This window comes from Bombyx mori, chromosome 7 (genome assembly GCF_030269925.1).
Source record: "Bombyx mori chromosome 7, ASM3026992v2".
Lineage (NCBI taxonomy): Eukaryota > Metazoa > Arthropoda > Insecta > Lepidoptera > Bombycidae > Bombyx > Bombyx mori.
In genome coordinates this window covers 1787346-1805384 of record NC_085113.1, presented here as the reverse complement: position 1 = coordinate 1805384, position 18039 = coordinate 1787346, and the positions used below count along the sequence as shown (strand labels likewise).

Here is an 18039-nt window from a genome sequence, read left to right as displayed (position 1 = left end):
AGGTTTTCCAGACCCAAATGTCTATATCCACATATGGAAATATCCAATAATGAATTTGAACTAATTTATTAAAACATAGATAAATAGTGACATGTATAAAGCATTTGGCAATAAAGCAAGTCAATCACCATGTGGAGAATATCAGTATTTTTACATTAGTGTCTGGCGACTGTCTGCTATTTATTTCTGTAATCTCCAGGTAACAGAAGATTTGGTATCATAACCCATTTTTAAATTACATTTAATTTAAACCACAGCATGGTTGCTACCTGCTACCAGTAAATACTCAAAGCTCTAAGTTATATACAAATATGTTTTTTATAACACTTAATATCATATTTAAGTTGCTAGGTAGTTTTCCAACCTGAGCAACGAATATGAACTTCCGCTATAAGTTCTTTTTAAAAATTTGTTAAATAATGTAAGGTTTGTCATAGAATTTAGATAAATATGTACCTGTGTTGTACACATAAATACTCTTGAGTAACTTAACATACTGTTTACTCTTATATTCGTGTTGTCCTTTACAATAATATATATTCGGTGATTCAACTAAGATAGCTCCGTGGTTGGGATGATGCCAAGAGCGGTAACGTCGTGTTCGCGATATTACGTTGGGTAAAACTACGTTGTAACGGTTCCACGTCAATAGTTATGTTTTTAATTTAAATATAAAACACGAAAACGAAGGAAACGTTTTTGTTATGGCCTAATAAATTTGTTTTTTTTTTCTCTAAAAACCGCCTTTTGCCTATTTCCTGCCCAATCTCAACCTCCGAAATGGGATTTCTTTGATACGTGGGAGGGTTCAGGCTAGAAAAATGATGTAGATACTACTACTATACTAGTACAACAAGGAAGTGGCAGCTGGCGGGAATCACTTTGGTAGTTCACATTGACTTTCAGGAAACAACAAGGAACCAATTTTCTAAGGAAATACATAGCACGTTAACGAACGAATAGCGAATTAAAACGAAACTGCAAAAATTTTAAATTTACGTAATTTTTTCAGCCATTTGCTTTTTTGCTCTGTATGCTTAGTGCGAGTTTCTTAACGTTCTCGATAGCGTAAAAGTTATATTAAGCCAATTTTGTATGCAGTTGGAACAGCGCCCCTAGCGGCAAACGTACGCAAACGATTCGACTCCATACAAATATGAGCTAACTTTTACGCTATCGAGAACGTTAAAAAACTCGCACTAAGCACACTGATCGGTGAACAATCACGCGGATGGACAACGTTGTAAATGTCGCCACGTCGATTGGTTGTTCGGTGTATTTACATTCCCGATCCTGCGGACAGAATGGAAAGCAGTCGACGTCGCCCAAAACACGTCATCTCGGATCCTCCCGATCCACTAACGGTGCTTCTAGGTACTTCAAGCACCGGTCACCGTTCTCGTCGAACCCGTCGCTTGCGACGAAGGGCTCGACGAGTAAATTAACTCTCAGACACAGCCCACTGAGTTTCTCGCCGGATCTTCTCAGTGGGTCGCGTTTCCGATCCGGTGGTAGATTCTGCGAAGCACGGCTCTTGCTAGGGTTCGTGTTAGCAACGTCATCAGGTTTGAGCCCTGTGAGCTCACCTACTAGTTAGGGATTAGGGTTACGCTGGAATAGCCTCTCAAGGCTACCAGCTTAGGTAGGATAAAAAAAAAAAAAACGGTGTATTTGTAAAACCCAAGGGGTAGGTGCTGTTCAGCCTATTTTTAACGCGAAGCAGTGAAAAATTTGGGTTTAATGTGTCGACTGTTATACAATTCAATTGCCACTTTGACGTCAAGTTTCTAAGTGAGTGACGGGCGTTCACTTTGTGATCTCCATGGGCTCCGGTAACCAGATGATCGCGTGAAAGCTTAACCATATTTATTAATAAAAAAAGGAAAAAAATACAAGATGGTTTCGTCTGACTTTCCTGTTTTTATTTTGAGTCTCGAATCTATGAAAGTCATAGTAATCCACCTACCTACCTACCTACCATATTTTTAAAGAAAGCAATGGAGGTAGTTTTGCCTCACCAAGGGGAATCGTTTGGTGTATAGGGACCTAAAAACACCTTGGACCGAAAAAAAAAGGGTTGCGTTTCCCTTGATAGTAGATATAATTTATCTGCTATTTTATTGTTTTATATATTATATATTTGATTTAAAATTTCAATAGTACTAGCTGGTCTGGCAAACGTTGTTTTGCCATATAAATTATTTCTAGGAAAGATAAATATAGTCCAGGATCCACCGCCCATTTTTGCACTTGATTACTATCAAGCTAATTTTCCGTGAGTAGCTTTATTTTGATGAGACGCCCAATAATTTCCTATACGAAACTCTCGATTGTGGTAGCTAACAGAGGTAGCGAGGATAAAATATGTTGATTTGATGATTCTCAAATATTTATTACTAACTGAATTTTTTTTTGTTAAATCTCAAGACAATTATCTAAATTATTCGAAAAAATATTTGTCCTACAAAATCTATGGTTTGATCAAAGAGTCCCCTCTTTCCGACATGTATCGATAACAAGGTCATCATAAATGATTACTAACCAGCTGATTTTTTTTTTTTTACTTAGTTAATATTTATGTAATTTAACAGACATATTGTCCTACAAATTGCGCGGTACGTTATCCCGGTCCTACGCTCAGAAATTGTTAATACCACAAGACCATTTTTCTCATTACTAACTGTAGGACAAAAATATCATATAATAGGTTAGTGTGTTCTCTGCCCAAATGAAACAACGTCCTACAAGAAAACAGGTATGTATCACTAGTCCGACAAGAATTGTAATTTTTTCGTTTTTCTATTTGTAAAATAAGATACAGTGAAAAAATCTTTTTTAAAATTTAAATAACTTTATTTTTTAGTAATCTAGGTACAAAAATTTGTGTATTTATATATATATATATATATAAAGAAATTAATCTTCATCAGATTCATCTGATAAATGTTCGCTACTAACATCGTTATCATCTTCATCTGTTTCACTTTCTTCACTCGTGATATCTGACTCTGTAATAACATGAAAAAATTAAGTAAATTATATAATAATGAATAATCAATCAATACATAAAAATAGTATTAATAGGTTACCTTGTAAGTCAGAAGATAATTCTTCAAATGATGGACTTTGGGGACCATCAAACCAATAATATTCATATTTACCATCAATTATTGTCCATCCAAAATTTTCTGGCAATTTTTCCGTGGGGCACCGCATGTGTGCATTACACCATATATTGCAGATGAATACAGTTCGTTTAATTTGTTGCAACAATTCTTGTTTTGTTGGTGGCAAACTGGAAGGATCATATCCTACGATTTTTTGTTTTAAAATTTTTTCATTGTCATTTTTTGATTTATACCCTTTTTCAAATAACTCATACCGTCCTTTATTCAGATCATTTTTTGTTTTTAATGAATACATTCTGCATACATACTCTTCAATAATTTGAACTACCTCATTCGATGTTGTTAATTCCGTATTTTTAATTCGTAGAAGTTGAATAAATGCCTCTTGAAAATTTTCATTTTTCTTTAAAATACTGAAAGGTTTCTTTTTTCCTTTACGAAAGAAAGCAGGATTGTAATCATTCCCTGTAAAAATATGGCATATGGCGAGTGAACAAGATAATTGATCTCCAAGCTTGGCATAAATTTCATTTATGTTTAAGTACATTTTTTTTTTATTCGTGCTTAAATTAATTATTATTTGAATTTTATCTTTTAAATGCTTAAAATTTGCCAACATTATTATTGGTATATCAGAATCTGTACAATGTATCTCCACACGATAGTTAGTATTAAATTGACAAATGTGGTATACTATTTTGGTATCAGCTTCTTCATGATAACAAGAGAAATTATAGTCAATGACTCTTTTTATTTTATTTTCACTAGACACCTCATAAATGTAACATTGATCATAATTAAGTTTAATAGTCTTTCCTGTGATCAAAGTAATAAATTCGTCCCTTGTCCAATCTTCAATTAAAAATTTTACAAATTTTTCTTTAAAATTGTTGCTCCTCAATAATTTGCAGAAATCTGAAGGACGATTATTGTCTTTACGTATTACGTCATATTGTATGTCATCTTCACCTCTCAGATTATGTTCAAAATCTTTAATACTGGGATTTTTGTATTTGTCAAATATAATATGTACTTCTTTTCTATTATATGTAAGTATTTTTAATATATGCATTGAGATTTTACCATATCTGTTTGGAAGGTTCTTCAATGTATGTAATAAATAAAATCCATCAACTAAGTGAATATCTGCTTCTGGAGGATTTACTATTTCAGTTTGATATTCTAGTAATTCATTAATAATTACAGATTTTGGGGTCTTGCAAATTGTTCCATTAGTATGACAGAGTGAAAATGGAATAGGAGCTAGAGGATAACTTAATGCTTTTTCTAAATCAATTTTATTTTTTAGTGACACATAAAGTAGACGACCAAAAACATCTCTTTGCATTTGAACTTCTTTCACTTTTCCATTAATTTTGACTTTTTGCGTATTCTTGTACTCAAAATTAATTATTTTATTTCTGGTAATGGCTTTATCAAACCTATCTGGTGTTACTCGAGACTCAGCAATGAAATTCTTATTTTGTTTTTCGCCCTCAATTTCAACTGATGATAAAAAGTTATATACTTCATCGTTCACCGACTGACCTTTCGATATATTGTAAAGATGATCTTCTGACAGTTCTAATCCAAAAGGGTTGGTGTACTGCTTTATTAGTTGCATTAGTACTTGTAAGTTTTTGGTAGATTTATTAATTGTTGATTTCTTTAAATCTTTCGTAATATCATCTGTTGATTTCATATTACAAAATTCCATCACTTTAGATATAACACTTGTACGTAGTGAGTGAGTAATTGACCATTTTTGTCTTGCAGAGAACGAGTTTGTAATGTTTACAATTCCAGAAGCTTTAGAAGCAGCATCAGCATTGATTGTTTGTTCAAGTGTTAAATCAACTGGGATTCTTGAAAACGGTTTTATTGTTCTTCGAATGCCCATAAAACTCTTTTGACAATCATCAAGCAATCCGGGATGTGTAGTTTCAATATTTATCAACTTATCCCAATAAATAGACATATACCTTGCATAATTATGGTGATTCATTGAAAAAAAAACATTTGTTATTTTCGGTAAAGTGTCTACAAACAAATTGAAGTCACCTATACGAATACTATATTCTAATTGAAGATAATATTCAACTAATCTTGTGTATATTAAATAAATTTGAGGTGTTTTACCATGCCTTCCATTTAAAGTTTCATTTTTATATTCTTCATATTTGTTAAATAATTTTTTTAAATTCTCATTGGTTATTTGTGGGTCATCATTCTGTTGTTCATTAAATATTTTTAAGTATTCTTTAATATTTTCCAGGTCCTGATCATGCTGCTGTAAAAACCTTTCCAAATGTAAATTCTGCAAAGCAAGAGAGAGTAAAGGATGAATTTTTCTGCATCGATTAAAGTGTTTTCCACTTAAAAACGAACTGATAGAACCACTGGCCAAAATTTCGCTATCTATAAGAATATTTGTTAACCCAGATCCACTTATAAATTTCCCGATAGCTTTCATGAATGATAACATTATGTGGAAAGGTCCAAAATTAATAAAAAGTTTTTCGAATTCATCCTCCGCACTCTGTATCCGTAAAGCAATCTTGGCCATGGCTAAATCGTAAGTAACGCTGAAGAAATCTTTTTGACATTCTGAAGCGATTTGCAAACTTCTACGCATCGTCTCTTTTACAACAGCTGGATCCGTGGGTGAATTATTAATTTGCGTTAAATACTCAATCTTTTGAATTCTACTGTCATCTTTTAAAATTTTGGCATTATATCCTACCCACATTGGCGTGTTTGAAATTTTTAAGTTATGGGAAAGTACCCATGTAAAATGCCTATGTTGAAAATTAATTAAATTTTGTGGTTCTTCAGGTGACGCTACACTACTACGCCAAAATTCTGGACGTCGTTGCTTCGCGTACAGTATATTTTCAAATGACTGTTCCTCAAACGAACGTTTTCTACGGCCAGCCAAATCACGAACATTACTTGAAGAATTCCGTTCAGCTTCTGTAGATGCATCGTTCCTTTTGATGATGTTCAATTCTTCTTCTGTAGGGATATTTTGATAAATGATACCCACTGTATCATGTAAGGTATTTTTACCAGAGCTTGTCTCTACATATCTGTCGTAATTATCCCACGCTACTCCAGATGATAATATAGAAGTTCGTTGAATGCTTGTTGGACATAATTGATTATTAGAAACACAACAGTATGCAGCAGACGTCTCCAATTCCAGTATACTTGGATAGGTGATGCAGTATCCTTGCCTGCTTAATATATCCACGACTTTTTTGCTTCCTGTGAGACTTTTTATGGTTATACCCAATAAAATATGCTTTCGCGGTTTAATATAACCTCTTGTAATGCTGTAGATAGAGTCCTGCGAAAAAGATGAAGACAATCTCCGAACCCGATCGCAGCTTTCTTTGCCAATACCGCTTAAAGCAGTAGTCCAAAATATATCTAACCATTTTGGAACATCGCACTCTCCTTCATTTAATACTTCACTGTCGATGAAATCTGTTAAAGGTTTTTTTTTTATTCCCAATATATTTTTTCGATATTTCAAGGCGAAATCTTTTGCTTCTTGTTCAAATAATATATCATTAATTTCTTCATCATCGATTGTTTCAATATCGATTTCAGATGATATAAAAAATTGTTGATTTGAAATATTGACCAATGATATTTTGTGTTTTAATTGAGTTTGTATATAGTCCTTGAGAGCTTGATTGCTAAATGTGGTAGCTTCTAAATTTGCGTGTTCATAAATTTCTTTTACAAATTCAGCATAACAATATTTCAAGTGAGCTAATGACATCACTCGTCGATTTGTAATAACTTCTTGCTGAATATAATTAATCAAGCGTTCTCTGGCAATTTTATGGCCATCTCGTTTCGTGGCCCAATCATTAGTTGGAGGTGGATTCATTTTCCTTTGGTATTTGGCAAAATAATTGACATTACATATATTATGATACGCCAAAAAAGTATCGTTAACAGAGTTATTTTCTTCTTGAATTTTCCGTAACATTTCTATATCGCCCAGTTCTGTAGAATAATTTTTAATTTTTTCTAGAAAGGGTATTGTGTTTTTAATTTTACGACAGTATATTTGTCGCCCTTTACGTTTTTTATTGACTTTTTGACAAAAAAAGCATTTCTTTGCTAACTCATCATCTCCAAAACTTTGTACTTCCGTTTCACAATCTACATTGTCCTCCTCAACAGTATTCTCCAAATCTTCAATATTACTGGTTTCATCATTAATTAATATCGAACTCTGGTCAATATTTCTGTAAATAATAACGTGCAAAACAATTTTATAATTAAAAAATAAATAAATAATTTCAAGAAGCTTTTTAGAGATTTGTACTTTTACAGAAACAATAATTGAAAAAAAATTGTAATGGCATCATTTAAAAGAGTAGATTCAGATGAACTTGTTTTTAAAAATGAACAATTACTAACAAATAAAAAAAATTATTTAATTAACTAACCGTGAAGTGCCTGGCAATGGGTCCGGTTCTACATTTTCAGCAGACGTTAAAGATATCGAAGAATCAATGATTCCAGTAGATTGAGACGCTGATGATGTTGAAGCTGGCTCAGTGCTGTGTATGAGAAATTATTAAAAAAAAATTAAAAATTGTTTATTTGAGAAACATGCAAATAAATACAGTGTCTACATAAATATCACATAGAATCATCGATATTGAAAAAATTATCCCATATTAAATTAATATTTAGTCAAATAGTCATACAAAAACATAAATTTAAATGACAAAAAATTTAATAAGAAAATATTTAAAATATAATATACTATCAAAAATTATTGTTTAAAGAATGTAACAATAATACAATGCTACAATAGAATGTTACAATGCTAATGCTCGATTTCACATAATTACGTAAAAATATGAACTTAATAAATTATGTTTCAATTATTTTAAAAATAAAGTAAGTAAATATTCGATCGACTTACCTTTCATAAGACAAATATTTAGATTTCACTCGAAATTCTTTGTAACAAGAGGAATGATAACCTATTACTTCGTCATTCCAATTTTCAGGCAATATAACATCTCGATATTTATGTTGATGATGCTTTCGAGCAGATAGAAAAGTTTTGCAAGAAAGCCAAAAGTCTTTATTAAATTTCTTCACTTTTTCTCTTTTCTCTCGAAAAGTAGAGTTTTCACATAACGAATTACACAAAAAACACTCCATAATTATTTTGCAGCACAAAAAACATTTCTTGAAATTATTTATCAAGATAAAATAAAACACGTGGTCGACTGAGAAAATGTTTGCAGGCTTATGGTCAACACTAACGTGGGATACCTAATACGCAGTAAGCAATGCTCTGCGCATGCGTACCGCCGTACCGGTGTGACTCAGCTGTAGTAGCAAAATACAGAAACCCAAGCGGCACAACTTTTTTTTTGTTAATTTTTTGTTGAATTTACATTGACGATTATTAATTTTTTAATTTCTTTAAAATTTTTGAAAATAATCAAATCGACATATTTTATCATTGCTACCTCTGTTAGCTACCATCATTGAGAATTTTCGCATAGGAAATTGTTGGGCGACTCATCGAAACGAAGCTATTCACGAAGATTCAGCTTGATAGTAATTATTTTTACATCAAGGATCTGTACTACTACTTTTGAGCGTAGGACCAGGATAACGTACCGCGCAATTTGTAGGACAATATGTCTGTTAAATTACATAAATATTAACTAAGTAAAAAAAAAAAAATCAGCTGGTTAGTAATCATTTATGATGACCTTGTTATCGATACATGTCGGAAAGAGGGGACTCTTTGATCAAACCATAGATTTTGTAGGACAAATATTTTTTCGAATAATTTAGATAATTGTCTTGAGATTTAACAAAAAAAAATTCAGTTAGTAATAAATATTTGAGAATCATCAAATCAACATATTTTATCCTTGCTACCTCTGTTAGCTACCACAATCGAGAGTTTCGTATAGGAAATTATTGGGCGTCTCATCAAAACGAAGCTATTCACGAAGATTCAGCTTGATAGTAATTATTTTTACATCAAGGATCTGTACTACTACTTTTGAGCGTAGGACCAGGATAACGTACCGCGCAATTTGTAGGACAATATGTCTGTTAAATTACATAAATATTAACTAAGTAAAAAAAAAAAAATCAGCTGGTTAGTAATCATTTATGATGACCTTGTTATCGATACATGTCGGAAAGAGGGGACTCTTTGATCAAACCATAGATTTTGTAGGACAAATATTTTTTCGAATAATTTAGATAATTGTCTTGAGATTTAACAAAAAAAAATTCAGTTAGTAATAAATATTTGAGAATCATCAAATCAACATATTTTATCCTTGCTACCTCTGTTAGCTACCACAATCGAGAGTTTCGTATAGGAAATTATTGGGCGTCTCATCAAAATAAAGCTACTCACGGAAAATTAGCTTGATAGTAATCAAGTGCAAAAATGGGCGGTGGATCCTGGACTAATACCCTAGATACCGACTGCAGCGCCATCTGCCTGGCTGATTAGTAAATCTAAACCATTCTCTAATCCACCTGAAGGTACACAGAAAATTTCATTAAATTTGGTCCAGCCGTTTAGGAGGAGTTCAGTGACAAACGCACGCACAGTAGAAATATATATATATATATATATATATATATATATATATAATACGTATATATATATATTATATATATATATATATATATATATAAAGATAACAATCACGTAACCGAAATATCAACATTGCGATTCACGTCCGATAGCTGTGCCAATTCGCGAAGCGCACGTGCGATCGGAAAGACATCTTCAATGCAAACCCCAAATATTTTATTTTTAGAACTGAAAGTGCATCCGAACGAATTTCATCCCTGCTAGGTGGCATCATTCCACGGTACACTTCCATTAGCTGCCACATATCTGGAGCACCATCCGTGATCGGAATGTTCTGCTATCTTCGTTTCCGCATTGTTAATTATTGCTATGAAGCTAAAAATTCAAATGACGTTTGAAGAGTATTTAGCGGCTTAGTCTGGGCAGTATCGGTGTCCTTGAGTGCACTCTCTTTACTGCAATCTTTGGATCACTAGTCTACCCTCTCGACTAAAGCCCTTAGGTTGGCTAAATTTTTTTTTATTGCTTAGATGGGTGGACGAGCTCACAGCCCACCTGATGTTAAGTGGTTACTGGAGGCTATATACATCCAGAACGTAAATGCGCCACATACCTTGAGATATAAGTTCTAAGGTCTCAGGTATAGTTAAGTTAAGACGGCTGCCACACCCTTCAAACCGAAACGCATTACTGCTTCACTGCAGAAATAGGCAGGGTGGTGGTACCTACTCGCGCTGACTCACAAGAGGTCCTACCACCAGTAAAAGTAACAAAAGAAATCACGTATAATTGCAAAGTGGGTAAATTATCTAATTTTAAAGACATGCCATAACAGAGGTTGCTTCTAGCGTAGATAGACTTCAGTTCCATAGCGACATTTATTAAAATGATGAAGTATGTATCTCGGAGAGCTGAAATTACCATCTTTTCATTCAAGGTTGATGAATCGGAGCTGCAGGATGAACCATTGCAACTTCGACTAATGGACCACGACACGTATTCGGCCAATGACGCTATCGGGAAGGTGGTGATTAGTCTAGCGCCCTTATTGGCGCGAGAGGCCAATAATCCGAAGAGTACCACAGCTCCTCATGGAGGTAAGAAGACAGCAGTATTCTTCTAGAACATGATAAATCTCTGTATTCAATGGCTTTGGTGTCTTGTATTAATGGCACCGCTCAAACGTTGAATTTTTAAACTACGAATAATAGTCGTCGCATTAGTCGTCGTGACCTAAAGGATAAGACGTCCGGTGCATTCGTACCTAGCAATGCAACGGTGTTCGAATCCCGCAGGCGGCTACCAATTTTTCTAATGAAATACTTAACAAATGTACACGATTTACTTCCACAGTGAAGGAATAACATTGTGTAATAAAAATCAAACCCGCAAAATCTTAATTCGCGTAATTACTGGTGGTAGGACCTCTTGTGAGTCCGCACGGGTAGGTACCACCGCCCTGCCTATTTCTGCCATGAAGCAGTAATGCGTTTTAGTTTGAAGGATAGGGCAGGCGTTGTAACTATACTGAGACCTTAGAACTTAACAGCAGGTGGGCTGTAAGCTCGTCCACTCATCTAAGCAATAACAAAAATGCCTCTCGATTGAAGGTAATAACTTGGTTTTGTCACAAACAGGTGCAGTATTGTCCGGCTGGATTCCGGTCTTCGACACCATGCACGGTATCCGAGGAGAGTTGAACGTGATCGTGAAAGTGGAACTCTTCTCTGACTTCAACAAGTACAAGACCTCGAGTTGCGGGGTCCAGTTCTTTCATTGTGAGCTGATTCTCTGTTACTGTCTTGTTTGTCCTCCCCCAATCTAACTGGTGCCGAGTAAAGGATTTTTAGACTAGGCTTAATGTCTTCAATTGGTATAATGTAGTAAAATGTAGATAATTGTAGATATTATTTAAAAAAAAACATTTTTAATCGCGCTGTAATTTTCAAAACAAGCTTCCATACATGTACCTATATTCCGAATATTCTAGAATTCGGAAGAAAAATTTTTTGAGCCGTTGCCCTATCGAACAATTTAACTCGTCTTTTTGGTTCACCCTCCAATGTTTATTTTACGTTTTTCTTGTAATTAGTTAGATTTACCGTTGAAAGTCTATTTCGTAACGGATTCATCAAATCTTATTATAGTTATTACTAGTTTTAAGATACTCCTGTAAAAAAACTCTCCACGAGACAGGCAGTGCCTAGTGTAGAGAGTTTTTAGCAAACTGTTATGTGTAAAAGTTTTCAAGGTTAATAAATAAATTATTATTATTATTATTATTATATCTTTAAACGAGGAATTCTTGTATATCTTATATCTTTAAACCATGAATTCTTGTATATAAATATATATAATCTGAATCTCGGAAACGGCTCCAACGATTTTCATAAAATTTAGTATACAGGGGATTTCGGGGGCGATAAATCGATCTAGCTACGATTTATTTTCAGAAAATGTTGTTTTATTCGTGTTTTCAATAATCAATTTTATCGATATTTTTGACCAGTTCATATTTTTTTATTATTCTGTCGGTAAGATCGAAAAATATTATTCATATTTCATCATTTTATCAATATGTAATTCATATTTAAATATAATTTCTAAAAAACACAATTTATCCAAAAAAAAAACCGGTCATCTGCTACTATTTATTTTAAGCCCACAAGCCACATATTTAGAAAAAAAAAATGTTTGTGGAAGCTGGAACTAAAATCAAATCAGCAAACACTTTCATTGATCCCAGGTCCGATGATACCTCCCGGATATCGTGCCAACTCGATCCACGGCTTTGTCGAGGAGTTGGTAGTGAATGACGACCCCGAATACCAGTGGATCGATAAAATCCGAACGCCGAGAGCTTCGAACGAAGCCAGACAAGTTGCCTTCATCAAACTGAGTAATCAGGTATATTATATAGTATTTGTGTAATCGACTATCAAGGACCAACACTTACACTTTGATGGTCTACACCAGCGGTCGGGGAACCGGGGTAAATCACCCCAAATTTTTTTCTTTATTCCTTAGATGGATGGACGAGCTCACAGCCCACCTGGTGTTAAGTGGTTACTGGAACCCATAGATATCTACAACATAAATGCGCCACCCACCTTGAGATATAAGTTCTAAGGTCTCAGTATAGTTACAACGGCTGCCCCACCCTTCAAACCAAAACGCATTACTGCTTCGCGGCAGAAATATGCGAGGCGGTGGTACCTACCCGTGCGGACTCACAAGAGGTCCTACCACCAGTAATTACGCAAATATAATTTTGCAGGCTTAGTTTTTATTACGCAAAGTTATTCCTTAACCATGGAAGATATCTGTTAGGTTTCATTAGTCTAACAACAAGCCAATTATTGTTTCCAGGTGCAAAGGCTGGTAGGTCTTAAGGCAGCCGAGCTTGGCGCTAATGCAGTCGTCGGATACCAACAAGACTTCGACTTGGAAGGGGAGGCCGGTGTCGTGGCAAGGGCCGTCGGTAAGCCAACATCCCGCTGAGTTTCGTTTTTTTATTGCTTAAATGGGTGGACGAGCTCACAGCCCACCTGGTGTTAAGTGGTTACTGGAGCCCATAGACATCTACAACGTAAATGCCGCCACCCACCTTGAGATATAAGTTCTAAGATCTCAGTATAGTTCCTCTTGTGAGTCCGCACGGGCGGCACGGGTAGGTACCACCCCCCTGCCTATTCCTGCCGTGAAGCAGTAATGCGTTTCGGTTTGAAGGGTGGGGCAGCCGTTGTAACTATACTGAGACCTTAGAACTTGTATCTCAAGGTTGACGTTGGTGGGTGACGCATTTACGTTGTAAATGTATTATTGTATTACGTTGTAAATGTTAAGTGGTTACTGGGCTCCAGTAACCACTTAACACCAGGTGGACTGTGAACTCGTCCACGTAAATGTTAGCAATTCGAATTTGAATTTAGTCGTTACTTGTGTTATGTGAAAGTTAAATTCGTTTTGATTTTAGGCACGGCGGTCAGCATCACGCCGATACCGACGCCATCATATCCGAACAACATACCGCCGTGCACGCAACAGTGAGTACTATCTTGTAAGCAATAAAGATAATTATATGATACGAAATATTTGAATAGCAATAATAGTTTTGACAAATTTGTATCATAGTACAGTTTTCTATAAAATGAAAGGATCATATTTATTTGAATATATTATATATTGATTTCGAAAAATAATTTCGTTAAATTAGATGTTAGTTTTAAGAAGATTTAAAACAAAGACTCATGTGAAATATTTTTGCATGGTTTGTTGTGTTCGCTTGAAATCATATAAAAAAATAGACAATTGAAAAAATACGTTGACATTTTGGCGACCGATAGAGATGACGTTACCGATCTGAATGAATATTTTCAAACTCACCAGGACGAGCTTCAAAAGCTGGTGAACATACTTAATCCAAAAGCTCCATCCTTGTTGGATGATCAAATAGACGACGATGACGATAAGAGCTTTGAACTAAACCGAAAGTCCAGTGTTAAAAGTTATACGGGCAACATCTCGCTGTACCAAGATCAATATGTCTCTCAGAAGAGTCTTAAACATATCACCGAAGATCAAACTGATTTGAACCGACTTCTGAATAAAAGAGATGACTACGATTCAGATTCATCTGGACCGATAAAAAAAATAAAAAAGCTAAAAACAAATTTCTTTTCAAAGAGATTCTCTGTTCGTTCCCGTAAATCAGAGAAAGATGCTGATCTAATTTCATTGAAGTCTAACTCTTCGGATAATTCACGTATTTCCATACTCGATATAAAGAATGAGATAAAAAAATTGAAGAGATTGAAGAAACCGAAATTACCTAAGCCAACGGCTAATAAAGAAGAGGAGGGTGAGGGTATGGCGTCTATACTGGCGCGGTCAGTGATCCACGCAAACACTAGTTTGGCTTGCATAGCGGAAACCCACGATTCGGAACACTCACCATGCTCCACGTTGAGACGCACCAGCGAATCTGAACCCACTCTTAATTTATCCGACGACGATAAAACTAGAGCAACTTCCGCAGATCGTAACGAGACGGAGGAAACAAAAAAGGTTCCTGAAATACATTTTACGTCACTGACAAATATTACCAGTGAAGAAATTGAACCGACTAGAGTAAGAAAAATATCGGAATCTTGTCCTACCTCGCCTGTTGCTGAAAGAACAGAGAATCTCCTGAAATTACCCGGAGATCCGGAATATTTTGATTCGGTATCGTCTGCGCTATCTGGGGAGAGTTCCGATATTTACTCGAGTTCTGATGAAGATGATGAAAGTTCAGATCTGAAAACTGATAATGAGAGATCGATTGAAACAACCAGCTCCGTTGTACGCTCTGTACTCAACCATGAGGTCAATCCAGCCATAATAGCACAGATGGGTAGAAAACTGAGCATACTGGAAAATGAAACTTCAGATGGTGAAGAAAAAAGAAACCAAGATTTGAGTATGAAAAGCAAATCATTGGAATCAGTACCTGTTGAAATGAAAAGTGAAGTCAAAGTTCCAATTAAACATGAAGCTTCAACGTCTGCTAGAGACTTAAATACGTCTGTAATGAAACCGAACACTCACTACATTAAACTACATAATCCGTTTGCTCATAAAAAGGCTTCCAAAAGTATTAGCGCTCCTTCTTCCCCAACTGAAAAGAACAGCTTTGTAAATCGCTCTTCAAAAAAAATTAAACGGCAACTCTCTAAAATTTCCAAAAGCAGCATGATTAAAAGCTTATCTCATTATTCTCTGTTACCAAAGAAAAAGGACGAGAAGGTCACCCTCAGCCACCCTGGTTCCTCGTCCAACATAACATCAAAAGTAAGCACCGGCGACACTGTTTTAGGATCCCCTTTTCTGTCATACTCTGACCTGATGAGCCTTGACAAAGTGTCAATAGCTACACAAAAAGCCATGTGCAAAAGCGATGATTTCGATCCAAAAAAAGTATCCATGTACATTGGTTCGGAACCTGAGTCTAGATGTTCTTTCAGTGGTCCCTCCTCACCTCAACACAGAGATGATTTGGACCACCCCAATATTAATAAAAAAGAAAAAGCTAGTTTGAAACCAACAGGTTTATTGCACACAGCTATGGAAACCATTCTAATTGACCGCGTCCACTCATTACTTATACCCACTTCTCCTGATCCAGTTAACTCCAAAGCAAAGCAGTTTTTTAATGATGTGAGCTTAAAACTTGAACAGGTTGAGTCATCAAGGAGCCTGAAGGAATCGAATGGACATTTGAGCGTTCCACCTAAGACCAACAAAGCACAATCACTACCACCAGAATCACCGGTGTATAATAGTGTAAAAACGAAACCATTTCTTGACGACTTCAGACACAGCAAAGCTAAAAGCTCCGAATCTAAAGGATTGATCCATACCGCGATGGAAACAATCCTTCTTGATAAAGCGCAATCCATAATTGGACCGGTAACACCTGAACCTAAAACATCAATACACTTTCCTAACTTTAATAAAAAAGAAAAGTCAAAGCCCAAGCATTGCACTGGTCTTGTTCAAACGGCTATGCAAACCATGCTCTTGGATACAGTACAGAGCGTATTGCTCGAAACGCCAGAACCAAGCCCTACAAGTCTTACGTTTGAAATAAAAGATAAATATGATAACACGGAAACGGACAGCAACACTAGAGACAGCACGGGCTTGGTCCATACAGCCCTGGAAACTATTTTACTCGATCAAGTACAAAATATTTGTGCACCCATAGAAATTGCAACGAATGAAGGTTCTAAAATTAACCAAATACATAATAAAGACGCAGCTATGAGTGTTTGTGAAACTGCTATTCTAAAAGCTGCATCTGATAAAACTGACCAACCGAAAAATGTGTTAACAGATGAGCCTGAAAAAAAGTTGGAAGAATTACAGTCTCCTGGTTTAGTACAAATGGCAATGGAAACAATATTAATTGATAAAGTACAATCATTGTTGGATCCAAACAACGGTGCGCCCAGTAAAAGTACCGACCCTGTTAAAAATCCAAATGAATTCACGACCACACATACTTTTGCTGCGACTTCTACCAATGAAAGTAATGCTACCGAAAAAAATGAAACCGAAATTAATAAAGAAAACGAAGATTCAAAAATTGAAAAACAAGTTAATAAACCAGAATACGAGCAGGAAGTTAATCAAGACTTTAAATCGACAAACACAAAAAAACTAACGAGGCAAGAGAGCATCCATTCGGTGACCGAATCGCTAAAAATGTCAAACGAAAACATAGCTAACGTTCCACATAAAATAACAAAGCCCATGCTGCAAAACTTCCACCCAATACTCAGCGGTGTGCCTCTAGAGACCATCCCATCATTGCCTGAGAGCAGTCTCGATCGCGCCGAGAGCCTGGACGTCGAGGGCGTCGAGAATAACGATAGTGTCGGTGTGTGTGGTAACTCGCATGCAGTGTGCGGTGTCGGCAGGAGCGAGCGGGACAGGGACAGGTGCGACAAGGACAAGGGATCGCCTCGACACGCGCGTCACGAGTCGTATGGCGGCCGAGACCCGCCCAACCCCCCGGCCCCCGCGCCCGCCATGCAGAACCCTTCTCTGAACGCGACTTCCACGCCGATGGGCATACACAGGAGGTCGTCCGATTCGGATCTCAGTGTTACGCCTAAAGGTGAGTTAAAACTATGATATTACCATTACAGACCGTTTAAAAAGAGTTTCACTTTTCAGTTAAATTTTGGATAACTTTTACTGCGTGGTTTTTAAATTTTAAAATACCACAATTGATCAAATAAATAAATAAATTAATGTTGTATAGGACTTCACTGTTGGTTCGCATCCCGTTTTTCTTGTTCAACTTAACAACACAACGCTTCTTTCTTTGCAGAGCACTTTTTTTGCACAAAACCATTGAGTGCCTCACAATTCTTATTCGTTCTAAAAAAATATAATATACAGGGTGTCCTAAAACTAAGAATATCGTGGTAAAGAGCGTGAGGATGAGTTATACCAGTTCTGGAAGAAAAAGAGAATAAAATTAATTTAATTTAAATAAAGCGTTAGTAGACAGATTTTTCAAAAAAGTTGAACTTTGGCACCCTTGAGCGCATTTTTATGTACTGCGGTTATAATTTCCACAGTTCTGCAGTGATCTTTAAAGACGTAATATGAAATAATGGGTGCTCTTAATCGCAATCACAACCAACGTAATAAGCGCTGTTAATTTAGTAAAATAAATTAAGTTTAATTGTCAAAGTCATGGCTTATAAAACTATTTTCAGTTAACTTGACAGCTCATTTAGTATA

General features: G+C 35.6%; 2 protein-coding genes across 4 annotated transcripts in view; one reads left to right on the top strand and one right to left on the bottom strand.

Annotated features, from left to right (window-relative positions):
- LOC101743769 (C2 domain-containing protein 5) overlaps positions 1-18039 on the top strand; it is a 39113-nt gene that overhangs the window by 2035 nt on the left and 19039 nt on the right. For both annotated transcript variants that reach the window (XM_062669322.1, XM_004923241.5), the window contains exons 2-7: positions 10679-10838; positions 11379-11519; positions 12488-12648; positions 13111-13222; positions 13718-13787; positions 17205-17404. In XM_062669322.1, coding sequence (XP_062525306.1) covers positions 10679-10838; positions 11379-11519; positions 12488-12648; positions 13111-13222; positions 13718-13787; positions 17205-17404 — 844 coding nt within the window. The remainder of the gene's footprint in view (positions 1-10678; positions 10839-11378; positions 11520-12487; positions 12649-13110; positions 13223-13717; positions 13788-17204; positions 17405-18039) is intronic.
- LOC119628704 (uncharacterized) lies at positions 2832-9607 on the bottom strand. Of its 2 annotated transcripts, XM_038011931.2 has the most exons (5): positions 8083-9607; positions 7598-7711; positions 5268-7393; positions 3090-3593; positions 2832-3008 (listed from the first exon to the last, which is right to left on the bottom strand). In XM_038011931.2, exons 1-5 carry the CDS (start codon positions 8325-8327, stop codon positions 2917-2919), a joined length of 3081 nt encoding a protein of 1026 aa, XP_037867859.1. In that variant the 5' UTR covers positions 8328-9607; the 3' UTR covers positions 2832-2916. The 2 variants fall into 2 exon arrangements, with proteins under 2 accessions (XP_037867859.1, XP_062525305.1); XM_062669321.1 differs by having other exon boundaries at positions 3090-7393.